The 22,618-nt window shown below is 37.5% G+C and overlaps 3 protein-coding genes and 1 long non-coding RNA gene across 9 annotated transcripts; 1 reads left to right on the top strand and 3 right to left on the bottom strand.

The window, feature by feature from the left end:
* Positions 1–799: 799 nt before the first annotated feature.
* On the bottom strand, positions 800–4,848 carry LOC309501619 (uncharacterized protein). Of its 2 annotated transcripts, none has more exons than XM_082173760.1 (2): positions 4,551–4,848; positions 800–4,322 (listed from the first exon to the last, which is right to left on the bottom strand). In XM_082173760.1, the coding sequence occupies exons 1-2, from the start codon at positions 4,627–4,629 to the stop codon at positions 3,319–3,321; spliced, it is 1,083 nt and encodes a 360-aa protein (XP_082029886.1). In that variant the 5' UTR covers positions 4,630–4,848; the 3' UTR covers positions 800–3,318. The 2 variants fall into 2 exon arrangements, with proteins under 2 accessions (XP_082029886.1, XP_082029887.1); XM_082173761.1 differs by having other exon boundaries at positions 4,547–4,848.
* Positions 4,849–7,678: 2,830 nt separating this feature from the next.
* znf1008 (zinc finger protein 1008) lies at positions 7,679–13,264 on the bottom strand. Of its 5 annotated transcripts, none has more exons than XM_082174028.1 (4): positions 12,701–13,264; positions 12,280–12,436; positions 9,030–10,182; positions 7,679–8,194 (listed from the first exon to the last, which is right to left on the bottom strand). In XM_082174028.1, the coding sequence occupies exons 2-4, from the start codon at positions 12,332–12,334 to the stop codon at positions 7,924–7,926; spliced, it is 1,479 nt and encodes a 492-aa protein (XP_082030154.1). In that variant the 5' UTR covers positions 12,335–12,436; positions 12,701–13,264; the 3' UTR covers positions 7,679–7,923. The 5 variants fall into 5 exon arrangements, with proteins under 5 accessions (XP_082030154.1, XP_082030155.1, XP_082030157.1 ...); XM_082174029.1 differs by having other exon boundaries at positions 12,280–12,496; XM_082174031.1 differs by having other exon boundaries at positions 12,671–12,728.
* A 93-nt stretch (positions 13,265–13,357) lies between these two features.
* Positions 13,358–22,367, bottom strand: LOC309501790 (uncharacterized protein). Its single transcript, XM_082174058.1, has 2 exons — positions 21,893–22,367; positions 13,358–16,722 (listed from the first exon to the last, which is right to left on the bottom strand). Exons 1-2 carry the CDS (start codon positions 21,975–21,977, stop codon positions 15,542–15,544), a joined length of 1,266 nt encoding a protein of 421 aa, XP_082030184.1. The 5' UTR covers positions 21,978–22,367; the 3' UTR covers positions 13,358–15,541.
* Positions 18,744–21,690, top strand: LOC309501868. Its single transcript, XR_014207016.1, has 2 exons — positions 18,744–19,665; positions 20,068–21,690. It is a non-coding gene; the product is annotated as an uncharacterized lncRNA (long non-coding RNA).
* Positions 22,368–22,618: the final 251 nt, after the last annotated feature.

A 22,618-nucleotide genomic window follows, 5' to 3' on the forward strand; every position in this document is an offset into this window, starting at 1 on the left:
GAAATATGCTTTATATTAAAGGGTTAGTTCACCCAAAAATGAAATTTCTGTCATTAATCACTCACCCGGATGTCCTTCCAAACCCGCAAGACCTTCATTCGTCTTCAGAACACAAATGAAGAACTTTTTAAGGAAATCTGAGAGCTTTCTGTCCCTCCATTGGAAGCAACGCAATTTACACATTCAAGGTCCAGAACGATGGGAAAGACATCATTAAAGTTATCCATTTTAATTCTTGGGTGAAGTATCCCTTTAAGGGCTTAAAAAGAACTCGTAAGACATAGTTGACGTGTATAGTCTATTTGCTTACGCCTTCTCCTTCTCGAAATAATCCTTTTATATTGTTATTTTATTTTATTTTTATTTATTTTTGTTATTAAATTCTGACTGTTTGTGTTATATTTTGTGGTTTTAAAATTTTGTTTTGCTGATTGTTCGAGATAAATAAATAAAAATGAAATGAAATAGTTTAAAGCAGCTTGCCTCGACATGTGCTGTTTATTGTGTTTGAGATGTGGGGTTTTCTACAGTGCATAACTTACATTTCACAGGTATATTCTCCATCTGTAAATGTTAGAAGGTCATGCAAACATTAACTTTTTGCTGTCAGGAGTGGACAGGCCTTATGCAAGCCAAGCGATTCTCCACTGACCTTCACAGACATCAGTAAATGAGCACCAAACAGGCGGAGCGCAGTAATCCTGACTAAAATCTAATGGGTCATTCCGTGGCAAATCAACCAAATTCGGAAACTTCCCCGGCTCAAATTTTAGATTTTGTTAATATTTTTTTCTGTAGAAAGACAAACATAAATAGTGAAGAAAGCCAAAATATTACATGTCACAGATGTATATTTACTGAGAAATCCACTATTTTGTAGAGAGGGGTCAAAATGACAATTTCACCTGAGATTTGGAGCCAAATTAGAGAGGTATAAAAATTATTTTAGAAAGATGGCAGAATCCATATTTTATTTTTACCCAGAGATTGGTAGGTCTATTAGTTAAATCTGTTTACTTTAGCAATCTTTGTCTCATCATATGCACTTCTTGTGTTTTTTTACCTCAAGTTTGCATGCCTGTAACTCAAGAAGTATTAAAGATATCTGAATATCCTTTTAGATTCTGGTTCTTAACAAACTTTCCTTTTGTTAACTTCATTTTAAAGGCCCTCGATGGTTCAGTCCCAGAGTTCTGGAGATCTTAATGTGGCTCCATGAGTAAATTGGTAAATTGCACACATTTTCAGTGGTCTGAAAGACTGTGGGTCACTTTGCATATAGCTGACACTTTTTTCTTTAAAAGAGGAATATCTGAAGAACAAATAATGTTGAAACTAGAAATGTATCTTTAATAATTCTTGGGTTACAAGCATCCTAACTTGAAGCAAAAAACACAAGTAGTGCTTTTTGCCATTTTTGAACTGTCATCGTTGACATATAATGAGACAAAGATTGCTAAAGTAAACATATTTAACTAATAGACCTACCAATCTCTGTGTAAAAATAAAATAATGATTCTGCCATCTTTCTAAAAATCATTTTTACACCTCTCTAATTTGGCTCCAAATCTCAGCTGAAAATTGTCATTATTCAGCCGCATAACCCCCCTATGAGTGATGGATGGAGAGGAGGCGCGCTACAATAAAACCCTGGCCTCAGGTCAATATTCTGTTTCACTTGGAAATACGTCACAACACTAAAGTCGGGGACAACTTTCGGTTCACAGGGGCTTTAAGAACATTTTGAAATTGCGATGAACAACAATTCGCATATTTAAAAACATATTTCTGTATTCTCCTGTGTTGGCATAGATTTACAAATGAGTTGCATTGCAAATCTTGTGAAATGGCGCACACTGCGTTCCTAGATTAACGTTACAAGCAAACCAAACTAAACTCACAGCATGCAGAGATGGGAGTTTGAGAAACCCGAGTATAATGCTCCACACACATAACCGTATTAACAGTGCAACTATCAAACACAAACTGCGTCTGACTTTTTGCATTCACAAACGCACGTTATTGGAAACCTAAACAAACAGCACATGCAGAGACTGAGTTCGTGTGGAGCAGCGTTAACTGTGAACGGAGCTGAGGACATTTTAACATGTAATCTCCACGCACGTAAATAATTAAAGCGTCGCGCTTCTCTGTGAAAAAAATAAATAATTGTGCATTAATTTATTTAACTGAATTGCAGCCTTTGTGATTTCACAATAGCACTAAGCTATATTATGATTGTAAATGCTTTATATATATATATCGCGTAGCCTTATTAAACAGTGTAATAATGCAGTTCATGGATTCTCGTCCTTGGAAGGCGCCACTTCCGGTATTTTACCGGATACTCGACATGGGTAAATTGCAATCGAGTATTGTTTCAAATTGAGAACTCGACTTTAATCGAGGAATGGTTACAGCCCTAGTTCCCAGTGAATGAGTCCAGTGAACTCTATATGTGCATGTGCTGAGTATATTGTCGACGATTACAGCATTTCACTAGATTTGTAATGAGACGCGTTTGTAAACTTGTTTTCCGCTAAAATAAAACGTCGAAAAATAAAAGCGCACGGGTTTATCTCTTGCATTTAGCAATTAAGGCAAAACTAATTATGAACGTTTCATTTATTTTTCAGTGCATTTGTTTTACAATATATGGCTATTACTGTCATATGAATAATACTATATTATTATTAGTATTATGTAGTGTAATGTAGACTGAGACACTATGTCACAACTAAGGGTTGTGTCCCATTTAAAGTTCAGGCACAAGTCAATGCACTTTGTTCAAGACACACACTGATTATGGGTTGGAGCTCTTAATATCGTAATCTCAAAGTGCACCAGATTTATGAATTTAACTTTGAAATGTACAAAATTGTCTTCCTTTGAGGCCTAGGCCCATCCATCACAGTTTCACTAAATCCTGTGGGAAACGCTGTTAAATGTTGATTTTGTTTTCGGTCGTGATTGTAATGCATTGCAATTCTTCTGATGATCATATTAGGCAAGTTATAGCTGTGTGCCACCATGCTTGTTTAAACGCTCAAGCTGAACACCCTTATCCACATTGTCAACATTATGTGGAAAAATTATTTGACAACTGTTAAACAAAGACAGAAAACTAATAGAGACAGAGAATGGGGGGATCCTAGTGTTCTCAGCAATGTCAAAATAAAAGTCCTGCTTCTAGTGGCCAAACTGAAAACATTATTGGCAACAAAAAAAAAAAGCCACATTTTGGCCAGATGAAAATATAAATGGAAACAATTAAAGCTTTTTCAATTATTCATAACAGGCTTATTCCTGAGCGTGAACTCAGTTTTTCAACTTTGGGCAAGCATTTTTTAAATGTTTTCCTAGATTTCCATATCGGCTGAAAGTCTTCCCACATGAAGGGCAGAGGTACGGCTTCTCTCCAGTGTGCACTCGCTCATGCACTTTCAAGGCTCCTGAAACTGTGAAACTCTTTTCACAGTGTGAACACTTGTAAGGTTTTTCTCCGGTATGGATTCGTTCATGCACTTTAAGTTCACCGGCTCTAATAAAAGTACTTCCACAGTCCAAGCACTCGTAGGGTTTCTCACCAATATGCGTTTTCTGATGGTCTTTAAACCCGTTAAGCCACAGAAAACTCTTCCCACAAAAAGAACACACGTAACGCTTTTCTTCTTCATGAATCCTCATGTGTGTCTTTAAGTGTACGGCCAAAAAGAACTTCTTATCACAGCGCTCACAGCTAAATGGTCTTTCTCCAGTGTGAGACAGCAAGTGAGTTTTGAGATTGCAGGCCTCTGAGAATCTCCTGCCACACTCAGAGCACTGGTGTAATTTCTCTCCAGAATGAACCTTCATGTGCCTTTTCAAGCTGTTTTGATGTGTGAAACTCTTCCCACACAACATGCATGTGAAAGGCTTCTCTCCCGTGTGAATTTTGGTGTGTTCCTTAAGACCTTCCTTCTGTGTGAAACTCTTTCCGCACTGAGGGCAGGTAAAAGGCCTCTCACCGGAGTGAATTCGTAAGTGCCTCTTAAGGTCTCCTGAATTTGCGAAACACTTTTCGCACTGAGAGCATGTGAACGGCTTCTCTCCAGTGTGAATCCTTATGTGCCTCCTAAGGTCTCGTTTACATGTGAAACTCTTTCCACATTGTGGGCAGGTGAAGCAGTTTTTCAGTTCTGTTCTTTCTGGTGAAAGATCATTTTCAGATTGGGAACAATTAAAAGATTTTTCTCCAATTATGAAATAATTAGGTTTCAGAACCTGCTTTTTCTCCTCCACTTCATTCTGTTCTTCACTTTGCTCTTTACCTTCCACCGGGTCTAAAATGAACACATGGAATAGTTAAAAATCAATTAAACCGACTGTTAGGGACCAAGTGTTTATTTTAATTGATGTTTCATGAGCTTAAAGTTATTTATGCCATTGTCATGGTGATGACATTAGATATGGTTGAAAAACAAACTTGGTGATCATGAAAACTTCTATTCTCCTTACTTAATTTGTTAATCATGAAAGAAGAATGGAAAGAATAAAGAATGCTCACCAACCTCTTTGTTCCTCTCCATCTTTTATTCTGCATGCTTCTGCATCACTCATGTCTTCACTATCATCTTTAACAAACTCCATCTTTACAAGAGTACACCAAGTGTATATCTTGCCATTCACAAAACAATCTCTATTAGCACTTCACATAGAGCTGCGCAATACTACATTTAATAATCTACAATAATTTCACGTTACTAGCACATAACAAACTTAAAACCAAGTCAAAACTTCCTTGCAGTTTTATATACGACCAATGCATTTGCGTTCAAAAGCACAAATCACTCCTTCCGCATTTCTCGAGCCAGAGCCGCGTACGACGCATGCGCGAACGACGTCACAACACCACAACGCGAAAGATCAAAATAAAGGTCCGCCAAAATGCATACTTGTATAGACTTCTTATTCGAAGAAGAAAATTTCATCCAATAATAAAGATTAATTGATTAACAAATATATATACTTCTTTTTTTGTTGCTGTTGAAGAAATTAGAAAATGTTCAAGATCCTCTAACAGATTTTCTGTTTGCACTATTGACATTTCTCTTGCAATATTAAATGCATTTACATTTAATCATTTAGCAGATGCTTTTGTACAAAGCTACTTGCAAATGAGGAGAACAATAGAAGCAATAAAACCAATAGGGCAACAATATGCAAGTGCACATACAACAACATAGCCTACTTTATAAAAAAATATAATATATATAAATAAATATATAAAGGTCTGCCAAGGCAGAACACCAGGGAACGAATGCGCTCTAAACGGCTCATAAATCCAGCTCACTACAGTTTAAAGTCATGAAATCAAAACTGTCACTCTTATTTGCTATGGAATATTGCAGTGTTTATTATAAGTGAGTTATCCATAGACATTTTATCTTCATATTTCTTTCAATAAATGATTTGGTCAAGATCTTCTTTTGGACAATGCAAGAATCAAGCACTCTGTAAAGTCTCCTCCTTTTGAATGAGTAAGAATCGCTAAAATGTAGATTTTTTTTGTCCCAGAATAAGAGAGTACACAAGACAACAGCAACCAGCAGAAGCGGCACAGCAGGATTTACAAGACCAGAGTTGGCAAAACAAGCAGTGCAACTTTATGATGCAAATTCTCCATTGGCTGAACTTTACCACTGTCAGTTGTTGAAAATCAGCATTTCTTGAAAGTAATGGACAACAAATACACACCCATTGCAAAGAAAACAAATGTGAGAAAATGTCACCACCCAGCAAGCAATAGCCGTCATTTCACCGCCTCGGTTAACTATAGACGCGATATAGTCTGACTATGAGTAATCCGCTTCTAGCCAAAATAACCTTGAATTTGGTTACATGTCGTTCTTGCCAAAATAACTTGTGAGATGTATGATATTCTATCATATAAGCAAAGTCAACAGTGATTACAATGTGTTTGGTTTCATTCCTTTGGCATGTGCTATGCGTAGCCTGTGTGATATTCTTGGGCTATGGTTAGACTTCTATCAAATGTTCAATGACAGTCCAAATGTTGCCTTGTTTTAGCCTAGACGTCAGGGCTGTGTTTGAAAAGCAAAAGCAAAATTGCTTGCTGGGTATTAGTATGGTGGTCCCCACTGTACTGGATTTAAACACTCGTCTGCTCCAAATATCAGAGTCAAGAAGTCATTGCCGGCCATTAGCCAAAGCCCTTTCGCCAATCACTGTTAAAGAGCTTCTCTGGGATCTGTGTGAGAACCAAAATGGTTGAGCAAAATGGGAAAGTGGACCAGTTCAACCATAATATCTATTTCTTGGCAAAAATGCATGACCATCAGTTTGACCTTAACTGGGTTTATCTAGATGTAATCAACAGTGAGAATCCAGTTTCTGTGAAGAAATTAAGAGAGGATCTGAAAAGATCACTTATATATATTGCATTTCATTTGCTTTAATAATAACCTACAAATTATTTGTCTGCTTTTTATTCTTTTTATTTGTCTACCATATTGCAGAGCATAAAATATGCATACAATAATGGTCCTTAGGTCCCTAAATCCAAATAATGCATTTGAATGTATTATTTGTGCATGTGTGGTATTTTTCAGATACTTTGACTGCAGATGTTGAAGCTACAGCAGATAAAGAGATATGCTGCTTTCTGAAGTTAACAGTGATGCTGATGAAACCACAGACTCACCACTTGACAAATGCCTACAACTTCTAGCTCTCTATCGAGCCCACAAGCGGCTGAGCCTCTCAGCTAAGGATGCATGCATTTAAGCTCAGACACACACGTACATCGATGCCATTCAAGACACAGATACAAATACAGCACTTCAATGTTGGTCTACAAACAGGGAGAGATTCCCACAGCTCCACTCTCTGGCAGTAAAAGTGTTGTCTATACCGGTCTCCTCTGCACAGGTAGAGCGTGTCTTTAGCAAAAGATGCCCTCATCATGAGACCACAGTGTGCGCACTTAAACTGGTCACAGCGCTTGTATTTCTGAAAAGCAATATGGCCCTGTGTTTTACAGTACATTGCATTTTCAGTGTTACAGATCAGAGCTGTGTTTGTAGTCATTCATAGACAGATGAAGCACAGTAATAAAGCATGAAGCTTGCTGTTATGACTAGCTGGTACTAGTAGATTTAACTCTCTCAGCCTATATAATTATATGAATTGTCAGCTTGAACTGGAGGACTCAATATAGTGTGATACAATAACAAAACTGGTAAATTTGTATTTTCATACACTTGTAATATAATAAAACTTATACCTCTATATCTTTTCTTTTCTTTTAAACTATTTTTTTGATAGGAAACTAGTTGAGGTTCTGTTGACATGAAATAAAAAAATTAAATGGCAAGCTGTATTAGTGGTATTTCTTTTCTTTTTTTTTTTTTTTGGGTTGAAAGGTTAAAAAAATGTGAATGGAAGGTTAAAATTTACAATAGCAATTTCAAATCTTTTTCAATTTAATGACTTTCTGGACACATAGTTTTTGAGACCTTCTCTAAAACGGTTGGTCAATTTATGGCTCCAGCCACGTAGCCAGCAATATTACGGGTTGTTAGTCAATATGATAATCTAACAAAATCCCAGTCTGATGTTATCGCTTTCTGATCACTTCTTGCTAGGAGGCTAATTTTGTGTAAATGGAAAGACTCTTCACCTCCAACATATAGACACTGGATTAAAGATGTCATGTAAAGCTAGTGGGTGAACCACTGAACTCAAATGACAACCAGAGCATGATATGTTCTTATGCCAAATATCACAGTCACTTAAAATGAGAATATTCCATTCCATTCCCAATATTCCCGGGAATATCTGCCACCAAACTCACCATAGCAGAAACCCACAAAAATCAACACATCAACTACAAAGCCAGTCTTGGTTTTCAAAAGATCAAGCTTACAGAAACCTTTGGAAATTAAAAGTTTTTATTAAAGTGACTGTCAAATATTTCAACACGAGCCATTCAGAGCAAGAGTCAGAAGGCAAGCAACATTCATAAACACAAGCCACTGAAGAAAGACAGACAAGGCAAACAAGTCCAAAAGAGTGCTCTATCTTCGAGTGACACAAGCAAGATACAGATGACTGTGAATATGACAAAAGTAAATCGGATAGTAGGAAACAGCGAGCGTCCGGTTCAGTTTCAGGCTTGAGGCGAGGGCTCCATCTGGTGGTGTAAAGGGGAATTTAAAGGCACATTTATTAAATGGTTCCACTTTACAGTGTTGCAAAAAACCCAGTACAGGTTCATTAAATATAAAACGACAACATTTAATGCTTCCATCAAGGCAGGAATCTACAGTATTACAATCAAGTTAAATGAAGATACCAATGTTAAAAAGGTAATTAAAGTAAAATTGTGCTCATTGCATGCTCCTTTCTTTAGCTGGTAATTTCATACATGGCTAGAAACACTAAAACTACATCTTAGTTGCTGGTTTATGAGTCCATTAAGTGACATATATACATGATTAATGTACCCTACTAGAGCACAAACTCACACATTTCAAGCATGCATGTTTTTGCAATCATTTTCAGTATTGAAGAGCTATAATTTAAAGATTTATAAAATTTATTACATTTTAAAGATTTATTAAAGATAAATAAACTGGGCAGAACTTAACAATAAGGTCATACTAGTTAACGTTATGCATTAACAACGAGCAATACATTTGCTACAGTATTTATTTATCTCTGTTAACGTTATTTAATGCAAATTCAACTGTTCACGTCAGCTCAGGTCCATTAAGTAATATTAACAGATACAACTTTTGAATTTAGTAATGTATTAGTAAATGTTGAACTATTTAAAAAAATTTTTTTTAACATTATTCCATTGTTAGTTCATGTTAACTAACGTAGTAAACCAATGTTAAGAATAGAACCTTATTGTAAAGTTTTACCACACACTGACATCAGTATAGTTGATAACTGCTACCACGTGCAAATAATAGTAATAATTTTTTATATTTCTATACAACATTAAGGAGAACTTGGCTCACTTTCTCAACTTTGGGCAAGCCTTTTTTAAATGCTTCCCTAGACTACCATATCGGCTGAAAGTCTTCCCACATGAAGGGCAGAGGTACGGCTTCTCTCCAGTGTGCACTCGCTCGTGCACTTTCAGGCCTGATGACTGAGTGAAACTCTTCTCACAGTGTGAACACTTGTAAGGTTTTTCTCCAGTATGGATTCGTTCATGCACTTTCAATTCTGCAGCTCTAGCAAAGGTTTTCCCACAGTCCAAGCACTCGTAGGGTTTCTCACCAATATGTGTTTTCTGATGATCTTTAAAACCATGCAGCCACAGAAAACTCTTCCCACAAAAAGAACACACGTAACGTCTTTCGTCTTCATGAATCCTCATGTGTGTCTTTAAGTGTACGGCCAAAAAGAACTTCTTATCACAGCGCTCACAGCTAAATGGTCTTTCTCCAGTGTGAGACAGCAAGTGAGTTTTGAGATTGCAGGCTTCTGAGAATCTCCTGCCACACTCAGAGCACTGGTGTAACTTCTCTCCAGAATGAACCTTCATGTGAACTTTTAAGGTGCTCTGTTGTGTGAAACTCTTCCCACACAACATGCATGCGAAAGGCCTTTCTCCCGTGTGAGTTTTTGCGTGTTCCCTAAGAACTTCTTTTTGTTTGTAACTCTTTCCGCACTGAGGGCAGGTAAAAGGCCTCTCTCTAGAGTGAATCCGTATGTGCCTCTTAAGCTCTCCTGAACTTGGGAAACTCTTTCCACATTGTCGGCAGGTAAAAGGCCTCTCGCCTGTGTGAATCCGTATGTGCCTCTTAAGTCCTCCTGAATTAGTGAAACTCTTGCTACACTGAGGGCAGGTAAAAGGCCTCTCACCTGTGTGAATCCTAAAGTGATCCTTAAGGCTTCCTTTGCATGTGAAACTCTTCGCACACTGAGGGCAGGTGTACGGTCTCTCACCTGTGTGGATTACCATGTGAACCTCAAGGTGTCCTTTACGTGTGAAACTCTTTCCACACTGAGAGCAAGCGAAAGAGCTTTTAGCTTCAGTTCTTTTTTGTGAAACGTTCTTTTCAGTCTCTGAGCAACTTGAAGACTTTTCCCTCATTTTTAATTTATGAGGCTTCTTCTTCACCCCATTCAGTTCTTGACTTTCATCTTTCACTTCCATTGGGTCTAAAATGAACATAGTGAAAAAAAAAAAAAAAACGATTTTAGTACAACAAATAAAACAAGACGGATAAAAAAACTAAACAAAATAATCCCAAATAGATTGACATTTGATGTGTTCCATCAGATCAAGATGATGAATGATTTATAAATATTAGGGCTGTCAAAATTAAAGCGTAAACGTTCGATTCAAGCGCATAAAGACACAGAAGAGAACGCAGTGCAGTACTGGCGTGAATCTCCTGTCCGTGTGACACACACAACGACTCGTGCGCACAGAAGCCGCTTCAGACAGCGCTTGAACGGACAAAAACACACAAAATTATTGTTTATTATTATTATTGTTTGCTTCGGGTATCCTCGCAAGCTCAGTCTTAAATTAGTTAAACGAAGTCTTAAATCAACGTTAAGAGTTGTGAGAAAATCAGCCTAATAAACCTCCTGCTGTCTGTAATAAAAGGATCATCAAAGAACAAAAGAAAAATTTAAAATCACACACACTACTCTTGACTGAATCATTTTTGAAGCTTTAATTATAATTAATCTGTATTTAATATAATAATTTATGCAGTGAAGACTGTGAAGTGTTTGACAACTTTATTCAATTTCTGTTTATTTCCTAACTACCTGAAAATCCTACCTGAAAATCTTAAAGCACTGTTTACAAGGTTACATGGGTCAAAAACAACAAAAACTATATATTTTTGTGCATTTTGACAGTTCAAGTAAAAATCTTTACCAGTCTGACTGGGCCAGTAGAAAAAAAACCTCAGTGTTGAGCCTTGATATATTGAAGCGCACAGGTAAATGTGGCATTTATTATAATGGGTTTATGTGAAGATTGTTTTAAGTTCACAAAAATTAAAAGCTGATAAATGTTAAAGCCTAATAAATGTTAGAATGATACAGTCATGCTGAATGTCTAAAATTAAAGGGATAGTTCACTTTGAAATTAAATTTTGGTATGTTTTAGCTTACCTCAAGGGCATCCAAGATGTAGGTGTCTTTTTTTCCGGAGTAGTTTCAATTTTGATATTTTTAGGTCAAACCGTTCTTGTCTGTCAGTCATATAATGCAGGTCTATGGTCATTATCTCAAAACACAAGCACAGAGTCCAAATTAAAACAATTCCCCGTCGTCCAAATTAAACAATTCCCCATCGTAAGTACACATTGATGGCCTAAGACACGAAACGAGCGGTTTGTGTGAGAAAACGAACAGTATTTATATCGTTTTTACCTCTTATACACAGCCATGTCCAAGTGATCTGAACTGACGTATAGACTGAATATACATAGAAATATACAAACTAGATGTCGCCTTGTCTACGGCAGTTCATTGGAACGAATGTCTTTAAGGCGACATCTAGTGTGTATATATCTATGCACCAGTTTGCGTACACGTCAGATCAGATCACTTGGACATGGCTGTGTATAAGAGGTAAAAACGATATAAATACTGTTCGTTTTCTCACACAAACCGCTCGTTTCGTGTCTTAGGCCATCAATGTGTACTTACGATGGGGAATTGTTTAATTTGGACGACGGGGAATTGTTTTAATTTGGACTCTGTGCTTGTGTTTTGAGATAATGACCATAGACCTGCATTATATGACTGACAGACAAGAACGGTTTGACCTAAAAATATCAAAATTGAAACTACTGCGGAAAAAAAGACACCTACATCTTGGATGCCCTTGAGGTAAGCTAAAACATACCAAAAATTTATTTCAAAGTGAACTATCCCTTTAAGGGAGGAAAAAATCTATTTCATAGAGACATCAGTAGCAGTGTTGGTATCGGATATTCGCCTTCTTTCATAAAAAGATCCCATTAAACAAACATTTAAAATATAGGCTACTGTCTTTATGTTGTTTTTACATTAATTTGGAGATTAAATGTGAAATTATTACAATATAAAAGTCAATTAAAAACTTTAATGTTAGGTGCGATTAATCACAATTAATTACAGAATAATTTGCGATTTGACAGCATTTTAATAAATACACTATAATAGAGTTTTGTTGTATTTTATGTCATTTTGCCTCTATGAGGCTTTGTTACTTTAATGTTAATAATTTATTAATCAAGAACGATCACCAACCTCTTCGTTCCTCCGTATCTTCATCTTTCATTCTGCATGCTTCTGTCTCACTCATGTCTTCACTCTCCTCTTTAACAACCTCGCTTACAGTATGTCAGGAAGAGCTGTCAAAACTCAAGACTTTCGCGTCTTCGTCACGTTTAAAATTATAATATCACTGGTGAAAGAAAATAAACCACGAAATATATAAATCTGTTCCACGTGAGCAGGCATTTCACTGAAAGAAAAATCAATACAACTTTCGATATTTATAAGAACTCCACAAATAAAGCATGATTACACTATTAAAATCGAGAATTAAATCTATTAGTAAATTAATTATCGAAAATAATAATGTCTCTTGGATACTTTTCTAAAACATAAATCATTTAATGTCATTTGTCCACCTTACATGCACATTATTCCGCTCAAAAACACAAACCTCTTCTCGACCGATTTTCAGCAGACCTGGCGCAGCCCTGATGACGTCACCGGCAAGCGACCGAGGTTCTTCTAAATACCTTTTAACGGCGGTTTGCAAACTAAAACAGTGCATTGCCGCCACCGTCTGTTAGCCGAGACTAGAAATAGAAGATAGTAAAATACTAAACGAGATTAAACGAAAGAAATCAGGACATATGAGTCAAAAATGGAAAAATTCTAAAAATCTGAATTTTTTTAAAGTTTCCAGAAATTGTTCAAATTCTCCAGAAAATGTCACACTTGATAAGAAAAACATACAAAATCATCTAAGTCTATTAGAACCTATGATCAAATATGACCAAAACCATCTATACTGCTACTTGGTCAGAGAGTGGCAGCGTTAATGCAGTTCTCACTCCTAGTTTCAGTCTTGTATGGGGCTACAGGTCTCTATGCTTGCAGCTCAGCGGTGTTGAATTGTTGGAAACACTGAGTGTATTGCAGTACAAACAGCTTCAGACGGAGCTAGAAGATGCTGATCAGAAGTACACTCCTGCAGACTGAACTGCTTGACCACTAGCGGTTGCTGTTGCTAAATGCTACAGCAATTAAAACAGGTCTCTCTATTTTTTTAAATAAAATAAAATTGTTTTGAAATAAAGAAGAAACTATAAACTTCAAGGTGAAAGTATTTATTATGCATTTGTTTTTGTACAAAAATGAAAGTGATTGCAGCGCATCAAATCTCTGACCAGCCTCCTGTCTCTTACGTCTGTTGGGTTATTGTGTCCAAACTTGGCCTTCACCTGTAGAATAGATTAAATTAGGCTTGTGCTTTAACTTCAGTGTCAGTGAAAGAGATTCTTCAGTGAGGGAGGGCAGTGTAGTCTTTGTAACCAAAAAATAATCAATCGTCCTCTTAACTGCACAGGGAATGAGATTACATATAATCATTTTAAAATGCATAATCTTCCTACAAGTAATTCTGCATCATGTATTGATGGCCATTTTGCTTCCAAATTTGAGATGCATGACAATTATACAGTGGATAAAAGTAACGAGTTGCATTTCATTGTATAACCATTGGACTATTAGACAAATTATTACATCACTATCCAAATTTATACAAAATGTTATTTTACTATTAGCATTAATAGTAAGATGGAACTCATACATTCACACTTCTGATGGTACAGTTCTACATCTAGAATCGCATAGAATTTAATTACAGACATACCAACAAACATCACACATCTAATGAGATTATTTACAAGGATTTACAAAATTATGTAAGAATGTAAATTCTATAGAAAATGTTGCTGTGAAAAAATAAATGTGTGAGATGATGTCAAGCTGTAGAACATTTCTGATGGGAAGTAATGACTGCTGTGTATCATAACAATGCTCTACAGTCATGCATATTCACTTCACACCGACTGGATTCTCATGAAAAGCACAAGTGCGCTGAAAACCTTTGAAGCTTAATGACGTTTACATGAAATAAATCTTTTCTATGCTTTCACTATTTCTAAAGTGCCACACAGTTATAGCCTGTATACAATTCTAGACAATGATTGGAACTTTCTATTGTAAGCACTTCTTGTGTTATTGCCCCCATAAGATGAATCACTGTATGTATTCCTCATTGGTAAATCCCTTTGGTCTGCTAAATGAATAAAAGGAAGAGTAAATCAGTGAATTGGTAAAAGTACTCTGGTCTACTTCCACAATCCAAGCACACGTAGGTTTCTCACCAATATGTGCTTTCTGATGGCCACATAAAAGGGAGAGAAAAGGATGCATTTGACTGGCTGTGAGTCATTCAAATGTCTGAATGTACACATACACACTTTCACATCACTTGTTTCCACCTTAACTATATGCATTTGTCGTCTTTCCATGATTTATGCAAATAAAAACAAAATAGGAAAACTGAAGTTACCTCGTTTCCTTTTCATCCATACAGTAATAGTAGTCGATGGCTAAGCTTACAATAGGACACTGATTACAATCTCAATTTTATTTTCAGTTCTTCTCTGAAGAACTATGATGACCAAAATTACATTTTAAAGATATGATAGAGGATATAAGAATCAATGACAAGCTTATATTGCCATTTTTTTTACCAATGATGTGCAAAAAAAGTAGTCATTTAGAATATTACTATTCTCTTAAAGCATCCCTACAAATTTTGTAGCATTTCACAGAAATACACTTTGTCCTCCATTCATTTTCCTGTCTAAATTTCCAAAAATGCTTTTTGGAGGATATTCTGTCCAAGTATTTGACTTAAAGTTAGAGCTGCATGATTAATCGTTAAAAGATCTACAAACACCCACGCAATCTCATTCTTAAACGACAACGATTCGCCTGTGTCTATTAAACCTTTGACAAAATCACACGGGAACATTCAGATTTGTGTTGGTGCTGCCACTGATCCAGAGAGAGCAGTTGTCATGTGTGAAACAGCTTCACAAAGAGTCTTTTCAACCACACAATATTTGTGTACTGGGTATAAGTACTGGGATAAAAGTTTATAATTCAGATATAAACACTTCCGTCTACGGAAGCGATCAAAATAGCGCAAATCAACTTTTGGAAGTAACTAGGCACTTCAAATAACAATTTGTGTCATTGAATCTTTCACTCAAACCATTTGTTTTTTTTTATAATTCATTTAAATTAATTAAATATTTTAAAAAGACTGCAGCAATTAACATTTTGTCAGAACCTCTAGTAAATGACATGTTATTTTGTTATTGTGTTGTATATTTAGAATTGTGATCTCTATTTGAAACAAAAAAATCGTGATTCTCAATTGATCAAGAATAATGCAGCTCCACTTCAAGGTGAACTTTGCTCAGTTTCTCAACTTTGGGCAAGCATTTTTTAAATGCTTCCCTAGATTTCCATATCGGCTGAAAGTCTTCCCACATGAAGGGCAGAGGTACGGCTTCTCTCCAGTGTGCACTCGCTCATGAATTTTCAGGGCTCCTGACTGAGTGAAACTCTTTTCACAGTGTGAACACTTGTAAGGTTTTTCTCCAGTATGGATTCGTTCATGCACTTTCAGTTCACCAGCTCTAGTAAAATTGCTTCCACATTCCAAGCACACGTAGGGTTTCTCACCAATATGCGTTTTCTGATGATCTTTAAAACCGTTAAGCCACAGAAAACTCTTCCCACAAAAAGAACACACGTAACGCGTTTCATCTTCATGAATCCTCATGTGTGTCTTTAAGTGTACGGCCAAAAAAAACTTCTTATCACAGCGCTCACAGCTAAATGGTCTTTCTCCAGTGTGAGACAGCAAGTGAGTTTTGAGATTGCCAGCTTCTGCAAATCTCCTGCCACACTCAGAGCACTGGTGTAATTTCTCTCCAGAATGAACCTTCATGTGCCTTTTCAAGCTTCTTTGATGTGTGAAACTCTTCCCACACAACATGCATGCAAAAAGCTTCTCTCCAGAATGAATTTTGGTGTGTTCCTTAAGACCTTCCTTCTGTGTGAAACTCTTTCCGCACTGAGGGCAGGTAAAAGGCCTCTCACCGGAGTGAATTCGCAAGTGCCTCTTAAGGTCTCCTGAGCTTGTAAAACACTTTTCGCACTGAGAGCATGTGAACGGCTTCTCTCCAGTGTGAATCCTTATGTGCCTCTTAAGGTCTTCTTGACGTGCAAAACTCCATCCACACTGAGGGCATGTGAAGGGCTTCTCTCCAGAGTGGATTTTGAAGTGATCCTTAAGGCTTCCTTTGCATGTGAAACTCTTTGCACACTGAGGGCAGGTGTACGGTCTCTCACCTGTGTGAATTATCATGTGAATCTTCAGGTGTCCTTTGCGTGTGAAACTCTTTCCACACTGAGAGCAAGTAAACAAGTTTTTGGCTTCTGTTTTCTGCGCTGTTTCTTGTGATAGATTATTATCATTCTGTGACCAACTACAAGACTGTTCTTCATTTATGAAATGATGAGGTTCCTCGTACAGATCTTTCTCCTCCACTTCATTTCGTTCCTGATGTTCTTCTTTGACTTCTATCAGGCCTAAAACATGTTTAATTGTCCAAATCAATTCAAGAATGACACATTCAAATGCAATCTAACAATTTCCCAGCTAACGGGTGAACATTCTCAGAACTTTAGCAAACCTTATGGTTTTCTCAAAGTTATGAGCAAACGTTCTTCCAGTAACGTTAATAGAACATTCGTCAAAACGCTAGCACAAATATATATATATATATATTTATAAATCGTCAATGGAACTTAAAAAAAAAAAAAAATTCCTAATTGGTTCAGAAGGATCAATCAAATATAACATTCCAATAATGCTTGCAAAATTATGAATGCAATATTCCCTTTAAAGGGATACTTCACCCAAAAATGAAAATTCTGTCATTCATTTCTCACTCTCATGTTGTTCCAAACCCGTAAGACCTTCATTCATCTTAGGAACACAAATGAAGATCTTTTTGATGAAATCTGAAAGCTTTCTGTCCCTCCACTGACAGCTACTCAACTACCATTTTGACGCTTCAAAAAGTTCATAAAGATATTGTGAAACTAATCCATATGAATTGAGCGGTTTAGTCCAAATATTCTGAAGAGACTTGATAGCTTTATATGATGAACATATTGAATTTAGGCTTTTATTCACATATAAACATTGATCAGCAAACATAAACAGAAGCTCAACTGAGCCTGCTTGACGTGCAAGAATGAACCTCATTGGTTCTTGCTGAAGCTCAAACGGGCTGCGTAAAACAAGAATGAACCTCATTGATACTTGCTTAAGCTCAAAAGTGCTGCCTAACATGAGAATGAACCTCATTGGTTCTTGCTGAAGCTTAAAAAGTTCTGCGTAAAACAAGAATGAACCTCATTGGTTCTTGAGGAAGCTCAAACATGCTGCATAACATGAGAATTAACCTGATTGGATCTTACAGAAGCTCAAACGTGCTGCGTAACACGAGAATGAACCTCACTGGTTCTTGCTTAAGCTCAAAAGTGCTGCATAACACGAGAATGAACCTCATTGGTTCTTGAGGAAGCTCAAACGTGCTGCGTAACACAAGAATGAACCTCATTGGTTCTTGCTGGAGCTCAAACGTGCTGCGTAACACGAGAATTAACCTCATTGGTTCTTGCGGAAGCTCAAACGTGCTGCGTAACACGAGAATGAACGTCATTGGTTCTTGCAGAAGCTCAAATGTGCTGCGTAACACGAAAATTAACCTCACTGGTTCTTGCTTAAGCTCAAAAGTGCTGCATAACACGAGAATGAACCTCATTGGTTCTTGAGGAAGCTCAAACGTGTGGCGCAACACACAATAATGAACCTCATTGGTTCTTGCTGAAGCTCAAAAGTGCTGCATAACACAATAATGAACCTCATTGGTTCTTGCTGAAGCTCAAACGTGCTGCGTAACACAAGAATGAACCTCATTGGTTCTTGCTGGAGCTCGAACGTGCTGCGTAACACGAGAATGAACGTCATTGGTTCTTGCAGAAGCTCGAACGTGCTGCGTAACTCGAGAATGAACCTCATTGGTTCTTGCGGAAGCTCAAACGTGCTACGTAACACGAGAATGAACGTCATTGGTTCTTGCAGAAGCTCAAATGTGCTGCGTAACACGAGAATGAACCTCACTTGTTCTTGAGGAAGCTCAAACGTGCTGCATAACACAAGATTAAACCTCATTGGTTCTTGCAGAAGATCAAACGTGCTGCGTAATACGAGATTAAACCTCATTGGTTCTTGCAGAAGATCAAACGTGCTGCGTAACACGAGAGTGAACCTCATTGGTTCTTGAGGAAGCTCAAACGTGCTGGGTATCATGAGAATGAACCTCATTGGTTCTTGCTGAAGCTGAAATGTGCTGCGTAACATGAGAATGAACCTCATTGGTTCTTGAGGAAGCTCAAACGTGTGATGTAACACACAATAATGAACCTCATTGGTTCTTGCTGAAGCTGAAATGTGCTGTGTAACACGAGAATGAACCTCATTGGTTCTTGAGGAAAAGCTCAAATGTGTGATGTAACACACAATAATGAACTTCATTGGTTCTTGCTGAAGCTCAAATGTGTTGCGAAACACAAGAATGAACTTCATTGGTTCTTGCAGAAGCTCAAACGTGCTGCGTAACACGAGAATGAACCTCACTGGTTCTTGCAGAAGCTCAAACGTGGTGCGTAACACATGAATAAACCTCATTGGTTCTTGAGGAAGGTCAAAAGTGCTGCGTAACACAAGAATATACCTCATTGGTTCTTGCTGGAGCTCAAACGTGCTGTGTAACACGAGAATGAACGTCATTGGTCCTTGCTGGAGCTCAAACGAGCTGTGTAACACGAGAATGAACGTCATTGGTCCTTGCTGGAGCTCAAACGTGCTGTGTAACACGAGAATGAACGTCATTGGTCCTTGCTGGAGCTCAAATGTGCTGCGTAACACGAGAATGAACGTCATTGGTCCTTGCTGGAGCTCAAACGTGCTGTGTAACACAAGAATGAACATCATTGGTCCTTGCTGGAGCTCAAATGTGCTGCGTAACACGAGAATGAACCTCATTGGTTCTTGCAGAAGCTCAAACATGCTGCGTAACACGAGGATGAACCTCATTGGTTCTTGCAGAAGCTCAAACATGCTGCAAAACACAAGAATGAAGCTCATTGGTTCTTGCAGAAGCTCAAACGTGCTGTGTAACACGAGAATTAAACTCATTAGCTCTTGTGTAAGCTCAAACGTGCTGTGAAACACAAGAATGAAGCTCATTGGTTCTTGCTGAAGCTCAAATGTGCTACGTAACAAGAATGAACCTCATTGGTTCTTGCTGAAGCTCAAATGTGCTGCGTAACACAAGAATGAACGTCATTAGTTCTTGCAGAAGCTCAAACGTGCTGCGTAACACGAGAATGAACGTCATTAGTTCTTGCAGAAGCTCAAACGTGCTGCGTAACACGAGAATGAAACTCATTAGCTCTTGTGTAAGCTCAAACGCGCTGTGAAACACAAGAATGAAACTCATTGGTTCTTGCTGAAGCTCAAATGTGCTACATAACAAGAATGAACCTCATTGGTTCTTGCTGAAGCTCAAATGTGCTACGTAACAAGAATGAACCTCATTGGTTCTTGCTGAAGCTCAAATGTGCTACATAACAAGAATGAACCTCATTGGTTCTTGCTGAAGCTCAAATGTGCTACATAACAAGAATGAACGTCGTTGGTACTTGCAGAAGCTCAAACATGCTGCGAAACACAAGAATGAACCTCATTGGTTCTTGCAGAAGCTGAAATATGCTGCGTAACACGAGAATGAACCTCATTGGTTCTTGCTGAAGCTCAAATGTGCTGCGTAACACGAGAATGAACTTTATTGGTTCTTGCAGAGGCTCAAACGTGCAGCGTAACACAAGAATGAACCTCATTGGTTCTTGCTGAAGCTCAAATGTACTGCGTAACACGAGAATGAACCTCATTGGTTCTTGAAGAAGCTCAAAAGTGCTGCGTAACACAAGAATAAACCTCATTGGTTTTTGCTGGAGCTCAAACGTGCTGTGTAACACGAGAATGAACGTCATTGGTCCTTGCTGGAGCTCAAACGTGTTGTGTAACACGAGAATGAACGTCATTGGTTCTTGCTGGAGCTCAAACGTACTGCGTAACACGAGAATGAACCTCATTGGTTCTTGCAGAAGCTCAAACCTGCTGCATAACACGAGAATGAACCTCATTGGTTCTTGCTGAAGCTGAAATATGCTGCGTAACACGAGAATGAACCTCATTGGTTCTTGCTGAAGCTCAAATGTGCTGCGTAACACGAGAATGAACTTTATTGGTTCTTGCTGAAGCTCAAACGTGCTGCGTAACACAAGAATGAACCTCATTGGTTCTTGCTGAAGCTCAAACATGCTGCGTGACACGAGGATGAACCTCATTTGTTCTTGCTGGAGCTCAAACGTGCTGCATAACACGAGAATGAACCTCATTGGTTCTTGCTGAAGCTTAAATATGCTGCGTAACACGAGAATGAACCTTATTGGTTCTTGAGGAAACTCAAACGTATGGTGTAACACACAATAATGAACCTAATTGTTTTTTGCTGAAGCTCAAATGTGCTGCGTAACACGAGAATGAACTTTATTGGTTCTTGAGGAAGCTCAAACGTATGGTGTAACACAATAATGAACCTCATTGGTTCTTGCTGAAGCTGAAATATGCTGCGTAACACAAGAATGAACCTCGTTGGTTCTTGAGGAAGCTCAAACGTATGGTGTAACACACAATAATGAACCTCATTGGTCCTTGCTGGAGCTCAAACGTGCTGCGTAACACGATAATGAACCTCATTGGTTCTTGCAGAAGCTCAAACGTGCTGCTTAACACGAGAATAAACCTCATTGGTTCTTGCAGAAGCTCAAACATGCTGCGTAACACGAGGATGAACCTCATTGGTTCTTGCGGAAGTTTAAACGTGCTGCGTAACACAAGAATGAACCTCATTGGTTCTTGCGGAAGCTCAAACGTGCTGCATAACACAAGAATGAACATCATTGGTTCTTGTGCGTCAAGCGAACATGCTTGAGCTTCCGTTTATCATAACTGATTTGTGCGTTGATGAATGTTTATGTGAATAAAAGCCTAAATTCAATCTGAAAATCATATAAAGCGATCAAGTCTCTTCAGAAAATGTTGGACAAAACCGCTCAATTCATATGGATTAGTTTTATGATCTCTTCATAAACTTTTTGAAGCGTCAAAGTGTTTTATAGTTTTATAGCTGGTCAATGGAGGGACAGTAGCTCTCAATTTTCATCAAAAATATCTTCATTTGTGTTCCGAAGATGAACGAAAGCCTTATGGGTTTGCAATGACATGAAGGTGAATAATTAATGACTGAATTTTCATTTTTGGATTGACTATACGTTTAACATTTATATAACCAAGAAACAAAAAAAAGTTTTTAAAGCAAAAATGTTTTGAACGTTCATAGAAACATCCAGAAATAAAGTTTTAAAAAATAAAGAACATTAGCAAAACGTTCTTTAAACATATTTTTGTTAGCTGGGTTAATGCCATCTGATCTGTTATGATCATTATGCATTTAGTAACATTTTCACTAAAACACCGTTTCATTTTACAGCTCTTGTGAACTGTTCAAGAATGTATTCATTGTCAGCAGTCATTAATGAAGAATCAAGAATTGACACCAACCTCTTTGTTCCTCATTATCTTCATTTTCCATTCTGCACGCTTCTGCATGACTCATGTCTTCTCTCTCCTCTTTAACAAACTCCATCTTTACAATAATATGTCACTCAGATCTCAGCTGGGGTTTTACTGCTTGTTTGGAAAGGATACTTTGTCACGTTTGAGACTATGGGAAAATTTGAATGGAAAGATCAAAGCTAAATAAATATGCAAAATAAATCCCTGTTCCATAATAACACTCATAAATGTTGCGCCATTTGAAAGAGACCACCAGCACTTTACAAAAAGCATTACAATAACACATATATGGCGATAATCTACGTTCACATTACATTACGCTAAATGCAGTAATACTGCCATGTTGTTTCAGAACATTTGTAAATAACATGAACTACTTTCGAAGGTTTCGTAACTATTTACACCTTAAACCATAACCACAATACACATTTCACAGCAGTCTGAGTGCGCCGCAGCTCGTGTGACGTCATTGAAACTACGCAGCAAAATAAAGGTCTTTTGGAAATAATACAAAAATGTAAGTCAGAGGGTAGTTTTGGTGACATATATTTAAAAGCTACATTTGTTATCCAGTGGTATGTTGATATATCAGCGTTATAAGAGCATACAATGTCAATTTAGTCTATACTGTTTTTTATTTTTTTTATAACGTCCTCACTCCATCCCTGTAGATGGCGGAAATGCACCGAGATCAGTTTGCAAACCTCTAAA

This window comes from Leuciscus leuciscus, assembly GCF_965113295.1.
Source record: "Leuciscus leuciscus genome assembly, chromosome: 6".
In the NCBI taxonomy this organism is placed as follows: domain Eukaryota; kingdom Metazoa; phylum Chordata; class Actinopteri; order Cypriniformes; family Leuciscidae; genus Leuciscus; species Leuciscus leuciscus.

Excerpts from the sequence above, each read along its gene's own strand:
- znf1008 (XM_082174028.1), bottom strand. The coding sequence starts at position 12,334 with ATGAGTGAGACAGAAGCATGCAGAATGAAAGATGAAGATACGGAGGAA. Across the intron at positions 10,183-12,279 it reads AGATACGGAGGAACGAAGAG|ACCCAATGGAAGTGAAAGAT; the intron begins GTTGGTGATCGT and ends TGTTCATTTTAG. Across the intron at positions 8,195-9,029 it reads GCTTGCCCAAAGTTGAGAAA|ATGGAGCCCTCGCCTCAAGC; the intron begins GTGAGCCAAGTT and ends TTACACCACCAG.
- LOC309501790 (XM_082174058.1), bottom strand. The coding sequence starts at position 21,977 with ATGGAGTTTGTTAAAGAGGAGAGAGAAGACATGAGTCATGCAGAAGCG. Across the intron at positions 16,723-21,892 it reads AGATAATGAGGAACAAAGAG|GCCTGATAGAAGTCAAAGAA; the intron begins GTTGGTGTCAAT and ends AACATGTTTTAG.
- LOC309501619 (XM_082173760.1), bottom strand. The coding sequence starts at position 4,629 with ATGGAGTTTGTTAAAGATGATAGTGAAGACATGAGTGATGCAGAAGCA. Across the intron at positions 4,323-4,550 it reads AGATGGAGAGGAACAAAGAG|ACCCGGTGGAAGGTAAAGAG; the intron begins GTTGGTGAGCAT and ends TGTTCATTTTAG.